A 26,621-nucleotide genomic window follows, 5' to 3' on the forward strand; every position below is an offset into this window, starting at 1 on the left:
CCGATGCGGAGCAGTCTCTTAGCTCCGGAATCCGGTTCGTTTCAAGCACCAAAAAATTGTCCGGTCAGAGCAAAAGCACCGCATATGTCACACTTACGTCGAGGCGAGGGCAGGGGCAGGGGCGGGATCAACTCCTGAACAACAACCAAAAGCCCGCGATTTATCCAGTTTGTACACAACGATGGAGAAACTCAACAAGCAGCAGTGGTCCACTGAAGATACCAGCTACCTACTGGGAATCTGGTCTTCCGAAGAGGTACAGAGGAAGCTGGAGCACAATCGGCCATTGTTGTTGTTGCCGGCGTCAGCTGTGAGGGGTTTCCGCGGTTTGGCTTTATGAAGCAGGCACGCAAACGGTTACGTCATGACGCAAACGATGACGCAATGACGCAGCACCAGTCGGACTCTGGGCGGTGTGAAAAGAGCCGGAGCTAAACCGAAGTACCGGTTCTGAACCTGAAAAGCTCTAGCACGGAGCTTGAACTGGAGTTGCGTTGGTGTGAATGAGGTATGAGAGGAGAGCTCTCTTCCAGCTTGTTGTGGAACAAAAAGCTCCGTATGTCCGTTAGTGCAGCTAGATAACCAGATGCTAACAACACGGTCCCTGCTGTTGGCACTGGTCCCTCTTTCTCTCTCTCCCTCTCTCTCTCCCCCTCTCTCACACACACTAAATGCGCTCTTTCCGCAAACACACACACAGAGCCGAGCTTGAATGACACATGCACACTTCTATTTCCATGCAACTCTCTGATTGGTCTGGTGTCTTGCCTCTGTTGCATTCACTGAACACGGGAAATTGCAGTCCTGCCGTCCTCTCTAGTGTCTTGATGAGGTTCACGTAAAGCACGGTTAATGTATTATATTATTGAGGTAGAATTGTCCGGGGCTACAGAAAAAACATTCGGGGCAGGCCAAAATATTATTTTACCAACAATGTGGATTAATTCAATGATGTAAAACCAATCAAATGTAGTTAAAATAATGAGCCGTCTGAGAATAGCACTTACATAATAATGATAATTTCTCCAACAACCTAGAAATAATCCAATAACAACAGAACAGCAGTGAATATGTCTGACCTAGTGTTAAAAAAGTCCAAGAACAATTGTAAAAATCTGTATTTTTACTAGTTAATAAGGCCGGGCTTCAGCTACATACACATTATTTGCCAACCTTTAGACCCAACAAATTGAGATAATTTAAAAATATTTTTTTACCAACTCTGTTTCCTGCTTTCTGGTGAATTTCATTTAACACAAATATCAAAAATAATTGAAGTGTAACAGTATTGACATTACAATACATATTCTTAAGTTTGAATTCTTGTTCTGTGTGAAAATGACTCCATATACTTACAGTTAGTATAGACAATTCTTCCATTAATGCATTGAACACGGCGGGTCCAATCATGCCAAGTACATGGAATATACGTATCCACTCCTTCCTTTACGTATTCAACTGCAGTTATTATAACATCGGCCATCATCATTTGAGCAGGATCTATGACACAGAAAGCCGCTGCACAGAAAGAAAAACGTATGTATAATTACTCTGGTAATATATTTGGGTGATATCTTTTTAGGAACAAAAACTTGTCGTTATGACTTGTTTATACCTTTGCAGGATGGTGGTTCTGTCCACTTCCCATTGCTTTGACACGTCACAATGTCTGGACCCTCTAGTTTGTAAAAGCCATTACACTGGTATTTCAAAGATGTTCTGCTCACTTCCACAAAATCTCAGTTTAGAACACTTGGGTAGTCTCCACAGTTGGCGTCTAAAATCAAAAAGAGGCTATTTAATATTTCCATTTAACTTTAAAAACAGGCCGGTCAAAGTTAACGTGTTAACGCTTGAGATTGATCTGGAAACCTAAACATTTTAAAAATATCTACGCAGACTATTCACATACCAATTGACAACTTCCTCCTATAATTACAGCTCATATGTTTACCATGAATTGTATGGCAGTAAAAAGGCAAAGAAAGCAGAGGAACTGGCACAAGCTCCATGTATTTCACCGACTGGAGACCACTGGACATCAGGGAGCAGTAACAGCACCATTTAATAAAAGAAGGAAAGGCATTTTGCTTTGTAATGTAGGAGCCCGTTTCTTGAAGTTTCTCAGGAGTGGAAGACACGGTTTTTACTGTAGAAATAATTACTGCTTGCATTATGATAGCGGCAGAAAACAGGAGCATCTGTGTAGCGCACATTATACAGAGCGTGATCACAAAGGCTTGACAGCGTCTTTTGAATATTTAGCTAAGTGTCGGAAAGTTGACGGACTTCATGCCAATCATTTTGAAATCATCAAAACTGAGGTGAGGTGTAATAAAATAACAAACCTATGATTTGTCTTACCAGTTTGTCATGCATTTCTTTATTACAACATAGCATGTGTATTTCTTTAATCTCCCAAAAATACACTAAGCAAGGTTAATAATAGTATTTTAAACTTGTGATGAATCATGATTAATGATTTTCATCTATTGGTGGGGCTCTTCTCTAGAACTTCTTTTCAAATCAATAACATTTTGAAAGAACTTGTTGACCTTATCTTCAAATAGTTCTGCAACTGGTTTTTCAGGTTTTCTTTGCAGATGGTGACTGCTTAATCCATTCCCCCACGAACTTAACGTTACATGTTTTCCATGTTGTACTTCTTTCTTTACAGTCTGGTTCATGTCAGCAGAAGTAATCACCATACTTGTCGTTAATGAACCATAAAATCAAACAAGTTGGTTGGTCACAAAGAATATTCTCAGACAGGCAGACTAAAGATGATCTATAACTCAAATTGATGCATTATTTTCTATACAAAATGGGTAGTGGGTGCTATCTTATGCCCTATTTACATTTATTTTAGATAACATCAGATATAACAACAAATATATTTAGCAACAGGAACATTTGTTAACAATGATGTTTGTGAACGAAAGTTGATGTTAGCTTGAAATGTAAAAACTAACATCAGCCATACAGTGTAATGCTGTTAACACTCTCTGTAGTCAGATCTAGTAGAGTGTCATTTTTTCTCTTAATTAGCTGTTGTTTGCTCACATTCACTTTTCCAATTTGAGTTAACTGATTTACCGCTTTTGAGTGTCATGAGAGCCAATGGCAAAATCAGAATGCTTAATTTGAGCTACCCGTTTTTTTTAAACTACATTCTTCTAGCTGAAGTCATCCAACTGCCGTCTGATGTAAGACATAGGCCTTCAGATAAGTTTATTGAGAGATCAGATCAATGCATTTACCCACTCATATTTAATACCGATCAATAAACTACTGCCAATCGATGTAATGTGTCCTCCCCCTTTTCCTCCCACTGTGGCTCCACCATGTCCAGTACTGCTGCCTGGGTGGGAATAACACATTAAATATAATCCTACAAATGTATCTATGGAGAGATTGGAACAAAGGATTTTAATCATTCATACTTTATAATTAAAGGTAAATAACTACCTCCACCTGCAGGTTGTATCCCACTGCCAGCAGAAGTAGTGTCTCCTCCACCTGTTCCTCCCACTGTGTATCCGCCATGTCCAGTCTCAGGTCTTCTGTCTGAGTGGACATATACAATAAATGTCAAGGCCTATACATATGGAGTGGTTAGATAATTGGATTAACTCATATATCATAGTCATATCGATTATGAATCAGTAAACTACCTCCACCTGCAGGTTGTATCCCACTGCCAGCAGATGTAGTGTGTCTTCCACCTGATCCCACCTCTGCAGCACAAAATATTGCATTTAAAGGGCGAGAGAACCAAGTCCTTTTAAGCAGTTTTAAATACACACAGAGCTTTACCTTTTACTTTGTGGTGACACATTATTAGTACATAATTCACCGTGTGATTAGTGTGTGTTGCAACCCGGACCCGTTAGTGACACGTTACCGGGGTTTGTTGTCATTCATGCTAGCTGGTTACACAGAGCAGCACATGTACTCACGTCTTCTTGATTAATGAATAATAAACTGTGGAAGTTCATTCTGAATACACCGCCTCTGACTCCCGTTCATCGGCTCTACAACTTGTTTATTTTTTAAAATATTTGCTAAGATGTCTCCCTGTTTGTAGAACTTGTTGGGGAAATGAACTTTGCCCCATAATTTGTACATCCAATGGTAGTAGTAAAAGAGTTTTACACTGATTTTTGGGGACTGTATTTCTGATAAAAGGTAAACAACTTCAGTTGAATGGACACTACAAATACTTATCATTAAAGTGTATTTTTCACCAACGTAATTCATGGAACATTATGTGGTCAATTTCTCTCAGAAAGAGAGAAGTAGATTCCTCATTTCTAGTTTAAGTGTGAATTTTGACGCTAGCAGACTTTATAAAGTTTAGCTAGCTAGCATGACCTAATGCTAAAAGCCAAGGTGGTTTGAAAACTCTAAATAACCTTTAAAAAGGTCTTAAATATTGACCTATTGGGCAGTGGTGTAGTGGGCGTTGGACGCGGGGGTACGCCGTACCCCCACTTATTTGGAGCATGATCTTTTTTTTAATAGTCTAATACATATAAAATCATTGCCAGTGTTATCAGTTGCAAGTGTGTATTTGTTGTAATAATGACAAAAACATAATACATTTCACAGTAATTATAATAAAAAATAAAAACGATTTCCTTAAAAAAATGATGATTCGTCATTGCTCGTGACCCCGCGGCGAGCTGGGGGTGTGTCAGTGATTTGGCGGCAGCTCTTTCCCTCAAGAACGCTAACGAGAAAGCTCTACAACAGGGATCACCAACTACATTTGTCCAAGGGCCAACATTTATCCAATAGACACTATTGCGGGCCAGCGATTTTTATATATAGTCCACAATGCTAGTGGAGCACGCTCAGGTACTGCGGACCGCATAAAGCTTAGCAGACTCTTCACGCTAACGAAGGATCACTTCTAGGCAGGGTTGGGAGGGTTACTTTGTAAATGTAATCAGTTACTGAATACTGAATACATGCTCTGAAAGTAATCAGAATACAGTTAGTTACGTATTCAGATTACTTTTAGAATACTTTTGGAATACTTTCTTTTTCCATAACAGATGGGTATGTTTTGGTGAACAGGAGACACTTATTTTACTGTTTTAATGGCTTATCAAGAACTCAAACACAACATCTTGGTGTCATTCTGGACAGCTCCCTCTCATCTGCACCCCACATAAAAAACATCACCCGGACTGCATTCTTTGTACTGTCTTAAAACGTTTCCTTGGAATATGTTATGAATTGTAAGGTGTCCTTGGGTGCTTTGAAAGGCGCCCCTAAATAGAATGAATTATCATTATTATTTATTATTATTATTATTATTATTATTATTATTATTATTATTATTATCTGAAACGATGTAATAACTTTTAAAACTTTTTCCAGTCACTTGCCCCATGCATTCAGCAGCAGCAGGCATTCACTTTGATTTGATCCCGTTATGAAATGTCATCATTTCGACAATAAATAAATGCTACATAAACGTTATCTTGCACATTTTATCTAACCATCTCCGTTTCTAACTTTCAATATATTTTAAAAGAGATCTCTCTCATCTGCGTGCGGGGGCGGGGCCTCACAGACACGCTGCATCTCTCTCTCGCTCAGACATGCTGCAGCGCTGTGCAGTGTGCACACAGTTCTCCCGGTAATGAATATTACATTTTGTGAGGAAACTTTTCCACCAATAACTCCAATAAGTATTCCAAAATGTATTCACTTCAGGTTTACGAAAGTAACTGGAATCAGGTTACTCGTTTTTCAAATGTAACGCCAGCTGAATACAGTTAGCCTACTGTACTTGATTTTTGTATTCTAATTACGTAACTCCGTTAGATATATTCCGTTACAACCGGTTACAACCCAACCCTGCTTCTAGGCTACTGTCCCGCAGCTCCTGCCACTCTGTTGGACTCTGTCGCAGCGGGGCTGCTGCTGTGGAGCGCACAAAGAAGACTGTTCACAACGAAGGATCACTTCTTCTTCAAGGCAGGGAAGGTTTCGCAGTAGGCAGTCTACTGTCCCGCAGCTGCTGCCTCTCTGTTGGACTCTGGTACTGCACCTTACTCACGACACGTTGTAAAAAAAAAAAATTGGCGGGGGGCGAACGCAGTAACCACTCCGCCAACGCCACAGTCACCCAAGTCGCGCGGGCCGGATGAGAATGTCTGGCGGGCCGGATGTGGCCCGCGGGCCGCCAGTTGGTGGTCACTGTTCTACAATGACAGGCAAACATTCTATACTTGACTTATTTTCTAAAAAGAATATCATTCACAAAAAGAAAGAGGCTAGCAGCACCGAAGCTACAAGTGAAGCTGCAACTAGTACATCATCAGAAGAGCCGCCTAAAGATGTGGATAATGCTAGCACTAACGTCAACGTTAGCTATGCTAGCAACGTTCCCCTAACTAGCTCAATCTCACCTTTCCCCCAGAGGTATGGACGGAGGATATGTGGGGGAGGAAACAAGAGGAATACCCGTGGATAGACTGCAAAGCCGGGAAACTGGGCTGCAAAGTTTGTTCATCCATTTCGGATGTATCAGTCTTCAAAACGCAAGGTGTGTGTGTGTGTGTGTGTGTGTGTGTGTGTGTGTGTGTGTGTGTGTGTGTGTGTGTGTGTGTGTGTGTGTGTGTGTGTGTGTGTGTGTGTGTGTGAAAAAAAAGCAGCGCTGTCTGCTTATTTGCAATGTAGGCTATTGCCTAATCAGAATAATTTCAAGTCCAGATTCAATGTTGTTTGCATAAGTAGGCTATATTTTTCGTTTCGTTTATTTAATAAGTTAATTTCAGGACAACTTTGGGAATGTGTTTGAAGAAAAAGAAGTGTGCAATTGTATCTAGTATCCTATCCATCTGAACATGATTTAAAGAGCCTGTGACACGATTTTCCCCCATCATCCAAACCCATCAATTTGAGTAAATATTGTCCCCTTGAAAACCGTTACTGAACTGATTTTGGATATTTGTACTTTGATAACCATTAATCTGCCCTTCAATGTTGACCATTTCCTGGATCTTCTCGGGGATTCTTCAAGTCCCGCCAAATTATGTGTGACGTCATTGCGGGCAGAGCGCTCCAGCTGCACCGTTCAGGGTCCCAGCATCTGCATGTAAACGCACTATGGCGCACACAGCAGCAAGCTCAGACAGCGATGACAGTTTAATTTTGAACGTGTCTGAGAGCTCATATGAGGCTGAAAGATCGGTTTATTTTGTATCTGTTAGAAGTTTAGGAATTAGGTGCGTCAATATGGGCGGTCATACGGTCATGTAGCCAGTGGTGGACAGGGACTAAAAACCTGCCCGGGACTCTCGACCGGCCCACTTCGGTACAACTAGTAAATTGTCAACGGGGGGAGTGGGGGATGTGCTAGTGACTTATCCGACCGGCCCACTTCGGTACCGGCCCATCGGGATTCCTCCCGATGGCCAGTCCGCCACTGCACCCAGCCCAGCTCACGTAAACTGTCAACGGGGGGAGCCTAGCTGCGGGGAAACGGTGGACCTAGTGTCCCGATCGGAGTGGGAATAATAATAATAATAATAATAATAATAATAATAATAATAATAATCATAATCCGTGCATTTTATCCATTAATTTCCCCAACATTGTGGTAAAAAAAAGCACACGTTTAATCCATGTTGGTGTACTACTACAACCAGTGGTGTAGTGGGGATGTTTTTACTGGGTGGACGGGAGACACTATGGACGCGCTCGTGAACTGTCAACGGGGGGGGGGGGGGCTTGGGGACCTCTGTGTCGCCTGTCAGCGCAACTTACATGATGCCGTTTAGACAATATAATAATAAAGGGCGGTGCCGGCTGTCAGCGAACCGATCCGGCCTTTCTGCGCGACTATCACTCAAATGCGGGACATAGTCTCAATGTGTGGGACGCGGGACAAATAATAAAAATGCTGTGTGTGCAGTCCCGCACAGTGCGGGACACCTGGTCAGCGTACACACACAGTTCTGCCCCTCACACACACACACGCTTCAAATCAAGTTGCATAAATGCTTGAGCTACGTTTTTATTATAATTACTGTGAAATCTGCTTATTATGTTTTCGTCATTATTACAACAAACACACACTTTCAACTGATAACACTGGCAATGATTTTAGATGTATTAGACTATTAAAAAAAGAAATCATGCTTCAAATAAGTGTGGGTACGGCGTACCCCCGCGTCCAACGCCCACTACACCACTGAACTACAAAAAGCTAAGGTTTGTTTTCTCATCAGGAAATGCAGACCGGCTCAAACAAAATAATTTTAAATCATCATCCTCACGATCATTTAATGTATCATATGTTCGCCGAATTGACATGAAAGCACTAATAAATGTAGTTTCATCCACTTGAGTTTACAACTACAAAAATAATCGATTTGTTTTTATATCACATCCGACGGGAGGAAATTCAGCAGCTCTCACTACCGATTTTTAATCCTAATTTAATCATCATCTTCACCACGAGCATTTATGTTTATGTTCGCCGAATTGACATGAAAGCACTGACAAATATGAATATACTGTAGTCAACTTCATTAAAACGTTATTAACGTGCCTAAACTCAGTAATTCACAATTTCTACGCATGACAACACACTTTGTCCGTGTTTGGCTCTCTCGCCGCACAGTGAAGCGTTCCCGCATTGACGTCACTTCCGGCTTCCCCCAAAACCTCAAAATGAGTCGAAGGAATTTTCCCGCGATGTTCGAAATTATTGATATTTATCGGAACGGTATCGCTTTTTATTTTTTAAACTGACGGTTCGAGATTACTAGTAGCCCACTATTTCATTGCACAACAGTTGTTGGGTTCGTGTCACAGGCTCTTTAAGTGGGGGAACATCCTCTAGGGGGGTCAACACCCATATGAAACAGAACTGTAAACACATTTTCTTTTTCTTCATGGATATTTTACAAATCACTCCCCTTTTAAACTGTACTCTTGTTTTATCGTCATATAGTATTTCATACCTGTTTTTCATTTATTCTCTTATTTTTGTATAAACATCACTGAGCTGGATCCGGCGTTCCGGTGCGCTCCGGTGTTCCGGATTAACTTGTTTCCCGATCAACTTGTTTCCCGATCAACCCGTTTCAGTGGGGTGCGTGGCTTTCGACTGAAATACACATTTCGATCGCTTTCTTCTGTCGTTTACATATATCTTTTGGTATATGTGGCTTCTTAGGAACACGTTGATGCACATCCAGTACCAGTGCGTGAGGTTGTGATTACGATGGCGATATCCGGACGCGAACAGCGAGGACTACAACAAGACAAACGAGTTGCTCGAATAAATCATTTAAACCAGCTATTGTTGCCAGACTTATTACGGAATATCGTTGTTAATGTCCAAGTCCATCTGTGTATACCTTCAGACAGCCTCCAAGTGAAGCACACGGTGTTTACTCACAGTTTGAAAGCAGCGTGGAGAAGTCAAAAAAGCAATAGGATTTTCCCATTGGTTTTAGGAATTTTTGTCACATTTCTTTTATAATTTGTCCGACACATTTAGTCGGTGTCCCGCATTTGATTGACAGTCATCCATCCAAAAAGTGTTATTTATCCAAAAGTGTTTAGAAAACTGTCGGTAAACTAGCTCCGCTCATTTCTCCAGACTCATAGATCGCAAAAGAATACAGGAATATTTACAGATGACCATTTGTTGTCAGAAATTCAATTTAAAACAAATAATTGTAATTCCTTATATTTATAAGCAAATACTTTCAATATGAATGTTTATCAGTGCTGCCCCTTTCCAAATTGGGACCCTACGCGAAATGTTGTCATGCTTACAACAATAATTCATAACTGCACCACTCACAATTGATGCAATGTCAATTTAAAGCAAAAAGTGAATGTATCAGTACTCCACCATGTCTCCTTTAATGGAAGCATGTTGCACTGTTTTCACTTACTGCACGTTGGGCCTTCAGTCCAGTTTCCTGAGATGCAAATGATTGTTTTGGTGTCTGCTCCCTCTAGTATCCATATTCACACTTGCACTGCAGTTATGAGTTTACAGCAAACACCTCCTGGTATCCCTTACCAATGATGACTGCATGGAGGATTTTAGGGGGATCACCACATGATTCGGTGCTCTCTAAAAAATTGAGAAAATAAATCAGGGATAGAAAGGAAAAAGTGTCTCGATGTATAGTTCTATGATTTTTTGAGTTGTTGACATTGATTTTAAGATTTAGACACGGATTTGATTCTGACAACTGTTGTTTATTTTTTTATTTGACTGACTTACTTTCACAGATTGGCACAGAGGACCATGCTCCGTTTATACACTGCGCTGTGGCGTCACGGTCTTTGTGTTCATATCCTTTGTCGCATCTTACCCAGATTTCTTCTCTCTCCCCATACCAACCATCTGTGCTTGCATCGTAGTTTCCATTTGGGATAGTCAGTGGCACACAGGCTTTTTCATCTGAGTTGGAAAATAAATTAATACAATTTGAAATAAAGTGCAGCACACGACAGCTCCTATGCATTGTCCTTTATTCAGTGGTCCTTTATTCAGTGGACGTTAGGGCCCCCAAATACTTTTTCAAGATCAACAATGAAGAAGAAAACATTATACCATCTTGACAGTCTTTCTATTTTTAAAATTCCATAATTTGAGTGAACAATATCTCTACGGTTTTATTAAACCAAACATTATTTTAAAATTGAACCAGAACTCATATATTTATTTCATTAATTTTTTATTTTTTAATTTTTAAATAACAGAATGAACCAGTATCATTCAGAAATGAAATAAAAAGGAATCTTTGCCAACTCTTGAAATCTTATGCTAAAATATGTGTGTGCCGCCAGGTTGTGTTGGTGTTTGTATAATTCATATCTGTTTGTTGGTGACATTGGTGAGGATGGATGGAAACATTTTACAAAAAGCTGACTAATGTACAACAAATGTATCATTAAAAAAAAGTAAGTGTCGTACAGGTACAAAAGCAGGACATTATCCTTTAAATCCCAATCAGAACGAAAGGAAAATAATTCTTTGGGCAGTACTGAAAAGTTTTTCTAAAAGGGATACAAAAAAAGAAAAAGGTATAACACTGTACACTGAAAAACACAACGTAGAGTGGCTCATTTAAACAAACCACCAGAAAGATTACACAAAACGTACCTATACATTGGGGTTTAGGAGACCATTTGCCATTTTGACACCTGCTGGTCCCCCACCAGCCCTTCACTGCTGGTTTAAGTCCGTCATGACAGGCATAACTGAGTGTGGCTTCATGATTATACTGTAAGCTGATTGTCCAGGGGAAAAAAACCCGCCATTCAGACTGGGAGCAGGACATGGCTGAGCTGCACTTTGTGCTGAAATATAACGATAAACAGTCAAATACTTTATATATATCCCTGATATATTCAGGCAAATTCAGAAGTTTCAGTGTAACAGAGTTAAATTCCCTTACCATGCAGAAATTGTGGATTCCAAACCAGGAGAAAAACTCCAAGATATCTCAGGCACATTTCGGCAGGAATGAAATAATAAAGCCAAAAGGGTTTCAGTTAAGATCAGGACAAGTTAATAATTGTTGAGGGCAATCAGCCAAAAAGCAAAGAAGTTAAGAAATAGTAAACATTCAGCTGAGTTACGGTCATCATGCTGTACACACAAACAGCCTCCGTGGACCAGATCAGTCGCATTTTACAAAAGCACTTTGCTTTGTTGAGATCAACAGTGTGTACAGCTGTTTTTGTCATTATCCTGCTTTGGTTCAAACATTATTTTTTTTATACCAAATGAATCTTAGTCCACCAATATTTATGCTAAATATCATTGGAATCATACCCCTTACTTATTTTGTGAAAAATGATTTGAAGTGAGCACTAGTTCTCTGGTGATTTCATGTTCAAGGACACATTTTATGCTGAGAAACCTTCTTTATTGAGCTTCTTCTGCCTGCCATATGCTCCCAACATTTCATTTGTATCTACATCTGAAAGTTAGTATTGCAAATTAAAATTGTGTTGTCAAACCAACTTAAAATTGCATTCCACTACCGACTGTATCTGAGTGTTGCATGCAGCGCTTGTTAAGTAAATAAAAGCAATTTGTCTTTGTATTATGGTCCAAGAGTTTATCAACTATAATCCATTACAATCCAACCCACTTTATTTATATAGCACATATTAAAACAGAGGATTTTACCGAAGTGCTTCACAGCAGACATAAAATTATAATAAAATATAATATTACAATAATAGGTAAAAGGCACACATAAGAATATATAAAAAGACATACATAAGAAGAGATAAAAGGCATACATAATAATAGATAAAAAGGCACATAAGGGCTATGGACAGACAAATAAAAGCATAAAAATTGATACAAAATTAGAGAATAATTCTGTCTTTACTCCTAAATATTTAACCTATTCTGTGTGTTGACGTTTACGACCAAACCCTGGCTCTGTTATCTCTCTTAAGGAATGGGAGGCTCCAGCTATCTTGATAAACCAGTTCAACTCTCTGTGACGAAATGGTTTACGACTGAGAACGCTGCCCTTCTAAGCACCACGGATGTGTCAGAGACATCTGTGATGTCTCTAGGTGTTTACGCCCATCCCCAATATGTGGATTTGACTCTCTGTAAACTAAGGGTCTACCAAGGAGAGAGGCTGATCAGAATTGACATGGCAACCCACCAGTGCAGTCAGAACCTGCTGTGACTTGTGATATGAATTCTCCGGCCGTTGACTTGTAATAAACATCATTATTTGACATCAAAGCTCCAACTCTCCTCGTGTCTCTCTGAGTCCTGACTCTCCATTGCTGCAGAAGTTTCCCTTACAAATTGGCGTTGTCGGCAGCATACCAACAAATCTTCAGAACTGGTAAGTGTAATTTCAAATTCACATTTGGACATTGCATTACCAGAATCTGTGATTGACGGTATCCTAAAATTACCTGTGAAACTGAACGACGCTGAAGTTGGCTTCCGATTCAGAGCATCCGATTCGGCAGTTCAGGGGAAAGTTAAGGGACATTTAATTTACAGCGCTGAGCGAACAATCCTACGTGTTTGAACCTCTTAAATCGATGCATAGCCGATTTATTTGGACTGGATTATCCCAGAGAGTCTAAAGATTCTTTATAACACGGTTTTAGATTTGTGAAACCTTAACTCTATTTGTGAAAATTCAAAAAAGGCAGATTTCATTGCTTTTTTCGCATCTTGACCACATAAAACCAGGTCCTGATCTAAAACCACTATACCTAGACTCATCAAATATGGACTGGATTATCCCACAGAGGCTCAACATTCTTTATAACACAGTTTCAGATTTGTGAAACCTTTATTCTATTGTTTATTGTCTACTGTTTATGCTTTAACAGCAATTAATAAATGATCCAGTCATAAATAATTTGCACCGCGTTGCTAAGAGACACCAGAGCAGAGCTCTCAAGTCTCACGCATTTGGCGTGAGACACACGCATTTCACTCCATTCACACGCTCACACGCCACACCTTGTATTTCTCACGCAGAGATTTCTTTCCAGGGTACCGCCCACCAAGTTGCGCCGCAATTTTGTAAACAAACTAGGTTTGTTTGAGACGCGTGCACTCCACTAGCACCACCCCCCTCCGTTGACATTCGCGATACCCCCCCGTTGACATTCGCGGTACCGAGGGCTTCATGGGAACTTCATGGGAGACAGAAGTAGGAGTACCAAACACCGCTGCCAAAATCTCACTCTGAACTCTGTTCAAAACTTGAGAGCCCTGCCACAGCGTGTTCTCAGTGTTCTGCTCATGCTGCTTTACTTTTGGCGAACTGTTTTTGTTCTGTTTTATGATTGTAATGCATGACTGTGCCAACATGTGTCTCATCCTCCCTGCTCTTGTTTGTAGGCTGCATCTGTTTTTTAGGAGACCTGGGGGTATACTACGAAGCAGGATTTTCGCTTAGCCGTCTAACTTCAGGGAAAACTCGGGGTTTCCGGTCCTACAAAGCTGGTTCCCTTTTTAGCAGGCTAGATCTCCATGGTAACTTATGTTGTGCGGCTAACCTGCCCCGGAGCAGGTTAGGTTGCAGGCTAAGAGCTCAACTCAGTGAAAGCACTGCCTGCTGACCAATCAGAGCTCAGTGTGCGGAGTTTAAAGCGATCAAGTCATATTACAGGAGAAAGGAAATACAGAAAAGCTGCCGTTGCAGGAAAGACGGCCGGCAAAAATCACCGACTGTGAACGTGAACATTAACAGAATCACCTCCCATCTTCAGAGCAATCTGACTATTATAACATTAGCGTTAAGAAAGCTTACTTACATATCTGCCACAACATAAGTAACCGGATCAGAATAACATTAAGTATAGTCCGCGGCATATCACATCATAATGTATCATATATTTCCTTATCTGAGTCAGCTGAGCCGTATCTGGCCGTGCAACACTTACAGTGTCACATACTGTATGCAGAAGTATTATTTTAAGCAACACATTAAGTTGACGAGACACTCAAGTCAAATGTAATTAAAGTCAGATCGTGTCTTAGACGGGGCAGTGATATCATAAACCTGTTAATGTACGCATTCAAACACTTTTTCTTTTACCAGCTGTATTCACCTTGCAGACCTGTGCAGCTATGTGGCTTTTATCCTGGATAAAGTGTTTAAGTCATGGATGTTTAAAGTTTAACTTCTTCATATTTTACGAATATTAAAGTTCACTTTTCATTCAGGAAGTATGACGCTGCGCTGTCAGTACGCTTCTCCATGTTTGTGATTGGTCGAATGCTCCAAATACCATCCCTTTCATGTGAACGCGCACCTAACTAGATGGGGCACGGTTGGCTTGAGCGATTCACTTGATAACCCGCGTCGTAGTACCGTTTAGCGAGAGCGCGTATGTGTTGGATTAGGCCAACCGGCTAACTCAAACATATCCAGGTTAGGTTGAACCAGCTTCGTAGTACAGGCCTCTGGGGGGTGTACTACGAAGCAGGATTTTTGCTTAGCCGGCTATCTTCCTGGAAAACTCGGGGTTTCCGGTCCTACGAAGCTGGTTCTCTTTTTAGCAGGCTAGATCTCCATGGTAACTTATGCTGTGCGGCTAACCAGGGGGGTATACTACGAAGCAGGATTTTTGTTTAGCAAGATAACTTCTGGGATTTCCGGTCCTACGAAGCTGGTTCACTTTTTAGCGGGCTAGATAACTTATTCTGAACGGCTAGCCTGCGCCGGAGCAGGATAGGTTCCAGGATAAGAGATCAACTCAGTGAAAGCACCGCCTGCTGACAGAGCTCAGTGTGCGGAGGAAATACAGTTTAAACTGCCGTTGAAGGAAAGACGGCCGGCAAAAATCAGCGACTGTGTGAACGTGAACATTTATAGAATATCACCTCCCATCTTCAGAGCAATCTGACAATCTTAACATTAGCGTTAAGAAAGCTTAATTAAATATCTGCCACAACATAAGTAACCGGATCAAAGTAACATTAAGTACAGTCCGCGGCATATCACATCATAATGTATCATATATTTCCTTATCTGAGTCAGCTGAGCCGTATCTGGCCGTGCAACACTCACAGTGTCACATACTGATGCAGAAGTATTATTTTAAGCAACACATTAAGTTGACGAAACACTCAAGTCAAATGTAATTATAGTCAGATCCACTCGTCTCTTAGAAGGGGCAGTGATATCATAAACCTGTTAATGTACGCATTCAAACACTTTCTTTTACCAGCTGTATTCACCTTGCCGGTGCAGCTCTGTGGCTTTTATCCTGGATAAAGTGTTTAAGTCATGGATGTTTAAAGTTTAACTTCTTCATATTTGACTAATATTATAGTTGACTTTTCATTCAGGAAGTATGACGCTGCGCTGTCAGTACGCTTCTCCATGTTTGTGATTGGTCGAATGCTCCAGATACCACCTCTTTTATGTGAACGTGCACCTAACTAGATAGGACACGGCTGGCTTGAGCAAACAAGTATACAAATAGCCAGCGTTGTAGGACAGTTTAGCGAGAGCGGCTTTGTTTTGGATTAAGTCAACCGGCTAACTCAAAACATATCCAGGATATGTTGAACTACCCTGAGCAAAAAAATCTATAAAATGCTATAGGATCTTGTAGAAATCTATAGCATGTTATAGAACATAGTCGTATTTGTAAGCCATGCTAAAGAATTCTATAGAATACTATAGAAATCTCTAGATCATTCTGTAGACTACTATACATTTGTACTTTTCTATAAACTTCTATAATTAAAACTATAACAATCTAAATAATTCTATAGGACAGAACCGACTCATGACATATCTGTAGAAATCTATAGCATTCAAAGACAACATGCATGACATTTTCTCTCTGATGCAACCTATACTAAATTCTATAGATTATAGACCTCCCCGGTTGGTGCTATTTTTCTTCATGTCCAAGAAGGACCACTCACTGCGGCCCTGCATTGATTACAGGGGTCTTAATGCCATCACTGTAAAAAAACAAATATCCAATACCCCTCATTAACTCCGCCTTTGAACCCCTCCAGGAAGCCACAACTTTTTCAAAACTGGACCTCCGCAATGCCTACCACCTCGTCAGAATCCGAGAAGGGGACGAGTGGAAGACGGCCTTTAACACACTACTCGGTCACTTCGAGTATTTGGTGATGCCTTTTGCACTGACGAATGCCCCAGCAGTCTTTCAGTCGATGGTGAACGATGTGCTCCGTGACCTCCTCAACCGGTCAGCCTTTGTCTACTTGGATGACATCCTCATATTCTCTCGTAACAAGGAGGAGCACATTATCCATGTCAGGCAAGTGCTGCAGAGCCTCCTGGAAAACAGACTCTTTGTGAAGTTGGAGAAATGCAAATTCCATGTCAACATAGTCTCCTTCCTGGGCTACATCGTTGAGGAAGGAAAGCTTAGGACCGACCCTGAGAAGATCCAAGCGGTGGCGGGGTGGCCGAAAACAACCTCAGTTAAACAGCTTCAACAGTTTCTTGGTTTCGCCAATTTCTATCGGCGCTTCATCAGGGACTACAGCAGAGTGGCGGGCCCTTTAACCAGACTCACTTCACCTACAACTGGCTTTTCCTGGACCCCAGAGTGCGATGCAGCCTTCTCAGAGCTAAAGAGACTCTTCACCACTGCCCCTGTGCTCATCCACCCTGATTCCTCTCGCCAGTTCGTTGTGGAGGTCGATGCCTTCAACACCGGGGTAGGGGCAGTTCTTTCCCAGCGCTTGGAACGAGACCAAAAATTGCATCCTTGTGCATTTTTCTCTCGCCGCCTCACTCCAGCTGAGAAGAACTATGACGTGGGTAACAGAGAGCTGCTGGCTGTCAAACTTGCCCTAGAGGAGTGGAGGCACTGGCTGGAGGGAGCTGAACTCCCTTTTATTGTATGGACTAACCACAAGAACTTGGCGTACATCCAATCTGCCAAGCGCCTTAACTCCCGTCAGGCTCGATGGGCCCTGTATTTCGGCCGCTTCTCCTTCATCCTTACCTACCGTCCAGGGTCATGGAACCTCAAGCCGGACGCTCTCTCTCGCCAGTTCGCTTCCGAAGGACCAGCTGCCAGTCCAGACTCTATCCTGCCTGCCTCCTGCGTGGTGGCGGCTGTTACCTGGGAGATTGAGTCATTGGTCAAGGAGGCTCAGCGGGCGCAACCTAACCCAGGTAACTGCCCAGCTAATAGTCTTTTTGTGCCTACCTCTGTTCGCTCCAAGGTCCTGCAGTGGGCACACGCCCCCCGTCTCTTGTGTCATCCTGGTGTCCATCGCACACTGTTTATACTCAGACAGTGGTTCTGGTGGCCTTCCATGGCTCAAGACACCAGGGCCTTTGTTGCTGCCTGTACAGTATGTGCCCGTGCCAAGTCCTCCCACCAATCTCCCTCTGACCTGCTTCGCCCGCTGCCGGTACCTAGTCGGCCTTGGTCGCATGTGGCCTTGGATTTGGTTACTGGACTTCCACTTTCACAAGGAAATACCATCATCCTTACTATTGTGGACAGATTTTCCAAGATGGTACACTTTGTTGCTCTTCCCAAACTTCCTACAGCCCGAGAGACTGCAGATCTTCTGGTCAACCATGTTGTTCGACTCCATGGGATCCCCACCGACATCGTCTCTGACCGGGGTCCCCAGTTCATTTCCCATGTTTGGAAGGCCTTCTGTCAGGCTCTGGGAGCATCAGTGAGTCTGTCATCTGGCTATCGTCCTCAGACGAACGGATAAACGGAACGGGCCAACCAGGATCTGGGGGCGGCTCTTCGCTGTGTGGCTTTCAGGAACCCTTCGTCATGGTGCCCACATCTGCCATGGTTCGAATATGCCCACAACTCCCTGTCAAATGCAGCCACAGGTATTTCACCTTTTCATTGTGCCATGGGTTTTCAACCACCCCTGTTTCCTGCCCAGGAAGAGGAAGTTGTGGCTCCTTCCGTTCAAACCCACCTTTGTCGCTGTCGTAAGGTGTGGAAGGACACCCGAGCCGCCCTGCTCCGCTCCGCTGCCCGCAACCGCCTCATCGCAGACCGCCACAGGACCCCGGCCCCAAACTACTTACCAAGTCAGAGTGTTTGGCTTTCCTCCAAAGATCTCCCACTCAAAATAGAGTCGAAGAAACTCACGCCACGTTATGTCGGCCCCTTCATCATCGACTCGGTTATCAATCCTTCTGCAGTCAAGCTTCCCCCACACATTAAGGTTCATCCGACATTTCATGTCTCTCTGTTGAAACCTGTTGCCAGCAGCCCCTTGTCTCCTCCAGTGAGTGTTCACCCACCCCCCCGCATCATCAATGATCACCCAACCTACACCGTCAGGCGATTGTTGGACGTTCGTCGCCGTTGAAGGGGATTCCAATATCTGGTGGATTAGGAGGGCTATGGTAACATCGTGGGTGCGTCCCTGATACGGGACTTCTACCGGGATAACCCTGGTAGACCTGGTAGGCCGCCTGGAGGCGTCCCTTAAGGGGGGGGGGGGGGGGGTACTGTGGTGGCTGTACTCTTCCAGCCGCCTCCCTTGTGTTTGTGTCTGTGTTTTTGTGGGCGTGGTGGCTGTCACTCCTGGCTCCCGGCTCAAACCTCCACCTGCTGCAATCAGCTGTGCACCCTCCCCTACTACACACCTGATTCCCATCAGCATTTACAAATGCCATATCAGTGGAGGCTCCACAACCTGTCAGCGCCAGATTGTTGTTTAACCCACTGTGGTAAAACTCTCAGCCTTCTTAGCTTTCTTCGTATTATTAGCTATTTTCCTCAACACTGTATATTCCTCTTACGTGTTCTTCTTGTGCTCCAGGATCACTCTCCGGCCGCCGTGCTGTCATCACCAGCCGCCACCAGTCGCCATTTCCAGGCGGATTATTCTCTACGCTCCTCCACCTCAAAATAAACCTTTTTTCCAACACTCTGTCTTGTCCTGCGTTTGGGTCCTATCGGATAACGTAACAATTGGGGGCTGCATTTTGAATTCTTAAACAAGTTATGCTTGTCAGACTGTGGCACGACCTTTGCAACACAAATATAATAAAGACATGAGCATGTTTAGCAAGTTTTGATATTGTTGCATGCTGTTTATACTTTTTTTGACATAGAAAAAATATGATTACTAATGTACATATAGCTTTACACTGGCTCTGAAAGACTCCAATCCACTTCTGTAGTTGTACTTATAAAGGGAAACAATGGCCTTAATGAGTCTAACTGGTCACAAAAACCAAACATTTTTAGATTTTTAGGGTTTTAGATCAGGACCTGGTCCAATGTGGTCTAGATGCGAAAAAAGCACTGAAATCTCCCTTTTTTGTATTTTCACAAATAGAATGAAGGTTTCACAAATCTAAAACTGTGTTATAAAGAATATTGAGCCTCTCTGGGATAATCCAGTCCAGATTTGATGAGCATAGGTATAGTGGTTTTATATCAGGACCTGGTCTTATGTGGTCAGGATGCGAAAAATTTACTGAAATCTCCCTTTTTATTTTCACAAATAGAATTAAGGTTTCACAAATCTCAAACTGTGTTCTAAAGAATCTTTAGCCTCTCTGGGATAATCCAGTCCAGATTTGATGAGTCTAGGTATAGTGGTTTTAGATCAGGACCTGGTTTTATGTGGTCAAGATGCGAAAAAAGCACTGAAATCTGCCTTTTTTTAAATTTTCACAAATATAATTAAGGTTTCTCAAATCTAAAATCGTGTTATAAAGAATCTTTAGACTCTCTGGGATAATCCAGTCCAAATAAATCGGCTATGCAGCGATTTAAGAGGTTCAAACACAGAGGATTGCTCGCTCCGTGCTGAAAATTAAATATCCCTTAACTTTCCCCTTAACTGCCAAATCGGATGCTCTGAATCGGAAGCCAACTTCAGCAAAACGAAAACGAGTGGTTGTGTTTCGTTTTTGGTTAATGAACATTTGGCTGATTTTCTCTGTGTATGCTGCTCGGGACCGAAGTACCATACAAGCATGCACAGCACATGTTTAGAGAAACCTTAAAGAAATACATCAGTAAAGCGGAGCTTCTGTATGAAAGCAATGTAAAGATTTGTATTGGACAACTCGCAAAATGGACAAAATAAGCAGCCCGAGATATTTCCCCCCATTGGCTCTCTAAACACGGCTGCAGAAGCAGCCGCGGGTGTGTGTGTAAATATTCCCCCGTGTCTTGGTGGCTGGAAGCCGTGCAACTGAGAGGTAGAAAGTCACAGCTTTTTGTCTATATCTTTAACTCACACCACCGCCGTCTCTATTAAAAACAAGATGGTCTAAAAGCACTCGTTGTTTGTGACCGTCTTCTACATTGCTGGCAAGGCCGGGGCAGCGCGAGGTGCGTGCATCACCCGATGCGCCACAGTTCTCTACCTTGCTGGAGGAGCGTTCCCTGCATTGCTTGGGAGCGTTCCCTACATTATTGCTGGAGAAACTGGTGGCGGTCCGGGGTGCATACATACAATTATAAGCTAATTGATCACGGGTGGGCAGTGGCAAGCAAGTGTGGAACAAAACTGTGTTCCCGATGGCGGGTGTATAGGCTGGTTGTGTAGGACTACAGTTAACTGTGCTGTTGTTGGAGAGAAAGGGTAGCGGAAAAAAGTATGTATTCTCCTTGTCGGGGGTTCATAGCGCCACTGATGGAGTAGTGGTTGTCGCAAGAGGATAAGCTAGTTATTGCTTTTGGGCGGTCTTCAGGCACCGATCTTAGCACTTGTATACAAGGGTGGACGCGCTAGTCAAGGCGCACCATCTATAATTCCCTACCCCCTCTGAAACCTCTTAATTCGGACTAAATTGAGTTGGATGAACTTTGCCGTCGCGCTGGTGTTTATTGCGAGTTCATGTTTGTTTGTATGGGGCGTCTATATTGGTTTGTCTTCCCGCCGTCTTGTGTATGCTTTGTAACAACTAATAATGAATCAGTCCATAGCCAGGGTAAAATGAACTAAACTTTGGTTATCTCACCAAAAGTAATTCAATCAGGAGAGACGTGATGTATGAAATACATGTTTATTATCGGGACACATGATATGCGGGAATAGTGATTGACGTATTACAACAAGTAACTGTAATGATGTTTTGGCGATTAGGCCCCGGGTTTGCAGGATGATCATTCAGGAGGGAAAGAACCGCTCTGATGAACCCCCCCGGGTTCTACACACTGGTGGTGGTGATAGTTGTTCGGTCCGATCTGAAGGGAGAAGGTTTTAGCTTGGCCCTGTATTAGGAAATAGGAGGTGAAGGGGTGGAGGAGGGTTGTGCGTTGACACCTGAAATGACAACTGACAGGGAGGGAGAGCAGATTTAAAGGGGTTAGCAGGTGCGATGATTGCTAGCCGGGGCGTGATGCCCCTGATCGCTTATTGAGATAACGTGTGACACCAGATTATATTGTCTTCCTGATTGAACTTGCGCTGAGCTACATTTCAATCAGGAGAGACGTGATGTATGAAATACATGTTTATTATCGGGACACATGATATGCGGGAATAGTGATTGACGTATTACAACAAGTAACTGTAATGATGAAAAATAAGTGAAGTATGAAGTACTGAGCTGTGAGCAATTCTTACCTTGCGGCTGGCTGCGGAGATCTATGGATGAAATGAGAGATTAACATGGGGACGTGATGAGGCGCCGGAATCGCTTCCGGGCTGCGGGGATAGACATGCGCGGACCCACTGGCCGCAACCTGCATTCGCAGGGTTAAACCTAACGCAGACCCATGTCCGCAACCTGCATTCGCAGGGTTAAACCTAACGCAGACCCATGTCCGCAACCTGCATTCGCAGGGTTAAACATAATGCAGACCCTCTGGCCGCAACCTGCACTTGCAGGGTTAAACATAACGCGACCCACTGGCCGCAACCTGCACTCGCAGGATTAAACCTAACACGGACCTGTGTCTGCAACCTGCACCCGCAGGGTTAAACCTAACGCGGACCCATGTCTGCAACCTGCATTCGCAGGGCAGGGCTCGACATTATAAATGGCCCGCTGGCCCGGAAGCACTATTTAGACACCCCGGGCCAGCATAACGTACTTTCCACTTGCCCGCTCGGGCCACTAAAAATATTGCTTTAAAAAAAAAAAATGGTCCTGTGGTATTGGTATTTTGACATGCAATTTAGTTAAATTTTTTCGTTTATTAACGCTACAACATAGCGTTACGTGAGGCGGTTGTCGTTGTTGGGTGAAAAGCAAACAGCTGTTTGCTCCGGAGCGCAGCGCGAGCAGGCTCCCGTGAGCGGGAGCGCGCTCCTTCTTCACTAGAGACTATCGCGCCACCTAACCATTCGCCTAAAGCAGGGGTGGCAAACTCATTTCAGTTAAGGGGCCACATACTGCCCACTTTGATCTAAAGTGGGCCGGACCAGTAACATCATAGCATAATAACCCACAGGCCCTACATAACGACAATATTTCTGTTTAAGTGCAAATAAGTAGCTACAAGTACATTCGGAAAATGTCCACATGTAATGAGACGCAAAACGTTATGAACAAACTGAAATGTACTGTATTAAGACAAACAAGTGCAATTTCAAGTGCTACACACATGTTCTTTACAACAGATCACAGTTTCCACCTGAACTGACTCACCACAAAATGCAAATAAAAACGTGGGAGCTATTAAGTGAGGAGTTTGAGTTACCTCCCTTGCCTTGAAAATATAGAATTTTTATATTGGCAGTGCAGCCACAGTGTCACATCAAATCAAACTATTTTTTGCCTAATGAAGCTGCTGATTGACATTATAATACACAATTTTCAGTGACAGAATAATATAACATTTTCAAATATTTCAGTAGGTTCTTATTTTCACAGAACTGAGGTCACAGAACTGATTAATTTGCTCATGAAACTTGACATCTTTTAGCCCTCACAAGGGCATCAATATCAGGCTTAAAATCCTGACTAGCAGCCAATTTAATTATTTCATTCAGGCACTTGTGTGTGAGTCTTGAGCGCAGCTTTTTTTTAGTAATGTTCATTACAGAGAAAACCTGTTCACAAAGGTAGGTGTTCCGAAACATGCTCAAAACCGTTGCTGCCAGGGCTGTCAATTTGGGGTATCCTGGCAAAAGATACCGATAAAATGTGCCCAAGTCCGACGAGGCAAATTTGTCCTTTGAATCCTGATCACATTGTAAGTCGATTATCTCAAGTTGTATGTCGACGGGCAGATCCGCAGCCTTAACTGCAAATGGCGAGTGAAAAACTGCAAACTCTGTCTCAAGCTCACCAAAGACCTGAAACCGCCGCTCAAACTCCCGCAGCAATTCCGTAATTTTGTCTTTGTACCGTCTCATGTCAGCAGTAACTCCGGTCATATGCACATTTCTTAGATGAGGGAAATGAGCAGGGTCACCACTTGACAGCTGTGTCTCCCAGAAAGCCAGCTTCAACTTAAATGCGCGTATTCTGTCATAATATTCTGTGACAACTTTTTCGCGACCTTGCATCGTTATGTTCAGATTATTCAAGTGCTCTGAAATATCCACCATAAATGCAAGGTCCTGCAGCCATTCTGTTTTTTTTTTAATTCATGCACTGGCTTACCCTTTTTCTCCATGAACTGTCCAATTTCCTTGCGTAGATCAGAAAAACGCTTCAGCACGGCACCTCGGCTCAACCACCTTACTTCAGTGTGATATGGTAGGCTACAGGTGATGTCTTTATCACTGAGGAGGCTGTCGAACTGACGGTGATTCAGCCCTCTGGCTCGGATGAAATTAACCGTTTGAACAACCACTTTCATGACGTGATCCATTTTTAACGACTTGCAACACAATGCCTCCTGGTGCAAAATACAGTGGAATGTCCAAAAACGATCTCCTCCATCTGCTGCTTGTACTTTCTCCCTGAATTTCGTTGCAACACCTGCTTTTTTCCCATTCATTGATGGCGTGCCGTCTGTAGCCAGACTGACAGCACGGGTCCAGTCCACTCCAACCCTGTCCAGTGCTTCAACGAGAGCGCTAAAAATGTCATCCGCTTTAGTGGTGTCTGTCATAGGAACCAACTCAAGGAACTCTTCGGTGACCGTCAAAGTCTCATCAACACCACAAATTAATATGGCCAGTTGAGCAACATCTGTAATGTCAGTGCTCTCATCGATTGCAACTGAAAATGCTACGAATGACTTGACTTTTGTTTTTTTCTGGCTATCCAAATCTGTTGAAAGATCGGCAATCCTATCCTTCACTGTATTCCTCGTTAGACTAATGTTGGCAAAAGCTTGTCGCTTCTCGGGGCACACAATTTCTGCAGCCTTCAGCATGCATGTTTTCACAAACTCACCCTCAGAGTATGGCTTTGAGGCTGATGCTATTTTGTTAGCGATGAGATAGCTGGCTTTCACTGCTGCGTCACTTATATCTCGGCTCCGGGTAAAAATGGCCTGTTGTTTCTTTAGACCTGATAGCAGGCCATTTATCTTTTCTTTTCTCCATTGTCCTTGCAAGCAGTCATATTTCTCTCCATGGTGAGTCTCATAATGGCGGTGAATATTATATTCTTTGAGCACAGCAACTTGCTGCGAACACACCAAGCATACAGGTTTTCCATTTACCTCTGTAAAAAAATAGGATGCAGTCCATTTTTCTTGGAAAACTCGGCACTCCGTGTCCACTTTTCTCTTTTTTGACAGAGACATTTGGGGATGAGGGTGTCAGAGGTTATTGACTGCAATCACTACTCTTACTCATCACTTGTTTTACAGTCTGGCTGCGCTCTCACTGGTACCGGTGCGGTAGTGCGCCCACTAGTGGAAGGATTCAAAATAGCAGTTTTTTTCCCCTCCTCACAGCCTACTTAGCAAAGTCCTTCAGCTCCGTGGGCCAAGCTAAAATGCTTCCCGGGCCGGATCCGGCCCGCGGGCCGTATGTTTGCCATCCCTGGCCTAAAGGTTTTTAATACCAGCGGTAACCGGCCAAGTGCCGGGCAAAAAACAATCTTCAAATAAAAGAAAGTCACCGGAGGAGTTAAAGGAGAGTGACAGGGAGTATGAGAAGAAGAGGGAGAGAAGGTTTTAGCCACACTGTAACACGTCCTAAAACCCTTTTATAATCTATCGATTAGATTTATGATTTGAAAATTATAAAAGTAGGGTAACAAAACGTGGAGATTATCCGGCTGAACAAAACGTGCATTTATCAAACAGGTTTGTTTTCCACAGGCTTATTTCCAGCTATTTTCCAAAACCCTGTGGAGAAATCCCATTGCTTTTTGTCGAGGGAACCATAGACTTGAGAAAAAATGTACCCTCCCAATCCATATTCATGAAGGGGGGATCTAACTATACAGAGAATATGTTTTTTTGAACCACGATGTAAACATGTTTAATTCTGCTCTAAAGTTGGGCATTTTAACATTGGGGTCTATGGAAATTGCTCCCTTCTGCAGACTGCTCCTACTGGCCACTATATGAACTGCAGTTTGAGGCACTTCCGCATTGGCGTCCCGGCTCTTCCCCGGTTATGGCTAGAAAGGATCCGTCTAGTGTAAATATAACGTCACGTTCTCGTTGTAACTCTCGTTGTAATCGGAGCGGCTCGGAAACACATCTACAGAAGTAACATGATGCAACATACACATTAATGCAGCAGCAATATTAATAGAGAAACATCAGACTTAATAGTAAAACACTGCAAGGGAACATTCTATTGCACCAGGAGCTATCTTGGGACTTTTACTGCGACAACGTTGACTTGCCTGTGAATAAAAAATAAACCATAGTGTTGGTGATCTACAGTGTTGTCATTGTTCTTTGAACACCAACAAGACCGCTAACACCCTATTTCAACAATCACACTCCCTGTCATTGACATAATTAATAGATAGTTTAGCTTCTCACCATCATTTGCTGTGGGCAACTGATGTTAACGATCGTAACTGAAAGGCTGCCTGCCAAACGTAAACATTCAGCCACGTGACATTCAGCCAAACTCTCGCGTTAGTTTTACACAAGACGGATCCTTTCTAGCCATAACCCTCTTTCCCAGAGTTTGCCGCTTGGAGGGAACCAGCAGCTTACTTCCTGGTTTTATGACGCGTCACTGCACCTCTCAATATGATGCCAATGTAAACAAGGTCTTCTGTCGGCTCCTTACATCAATG

General features: G+C 42.8%; 1 protein-coding gene and 1 long non-coding RNA gene across 9 annotated transcripts in view; one reads left to right on the forward strand and one right to left on the reverse strand.

Moving 5' to 3' along the window:
* Nucleotides 1–1,387: 1,387 nt before the first annotated feature.
* The window catches only part of LOC307017844 (uncharacterized protein), a 162,155-nt gene continuing 136,921 nt past the window's right edge, over nt 1,388–26,621 (reverse strand). For 4 of the 8 annotated variants that reach the window (XM_079647703.1, XM_079647695.1, XM_079647702.1 and 1 more), the window contains 2 exons: nt 3,469–3,567; nt 3,266–3,361 (listed from right to left, as the gene is read on the reverse strand). In XM_079647703.1, coding sequence (XP_079503829.1) covers nt 3,281–3,361; nt 3,469–3,567 — 180 coding nt within the window. In that variant the 3' untranslated portion in view covers nt 3,266–3,280. Of the gene's footprint in view, nt 1,519–1,615; nt 1,778–3,227; nt 3,362–3,468; nt 3,568–26,621 lie in introns of those variants that run through there. The other 4 variants (XM_079647701.1, XM_079647700.1, XR_013802281.1 and 1 more) reach the window with 3 other exon arrangements.
* Nucleotides 5,449–19,417, forward strand: LOC307017850. The gene is made up of 2 exons (XR_013802288.1): nt 5,449–6,562; nt 19,307–19,417. It is a non-coding gene; the product is annotated as an uncharacterized lncRNA (long non-coding RNA).

The sequence above is a fragment of the Notothenia rossii genome (genome assembly GCF_949606895.1).
Source record: "Notothenia rossii genome assembly, chromosome: 9".
Taxonomy (NCBI): domain Eukaryota; kingdom Metazoa; phylum Chordata; class Actinopteri; order Perciformes; family Nototheniidae; genus Notothenia; species Notothenia rossii.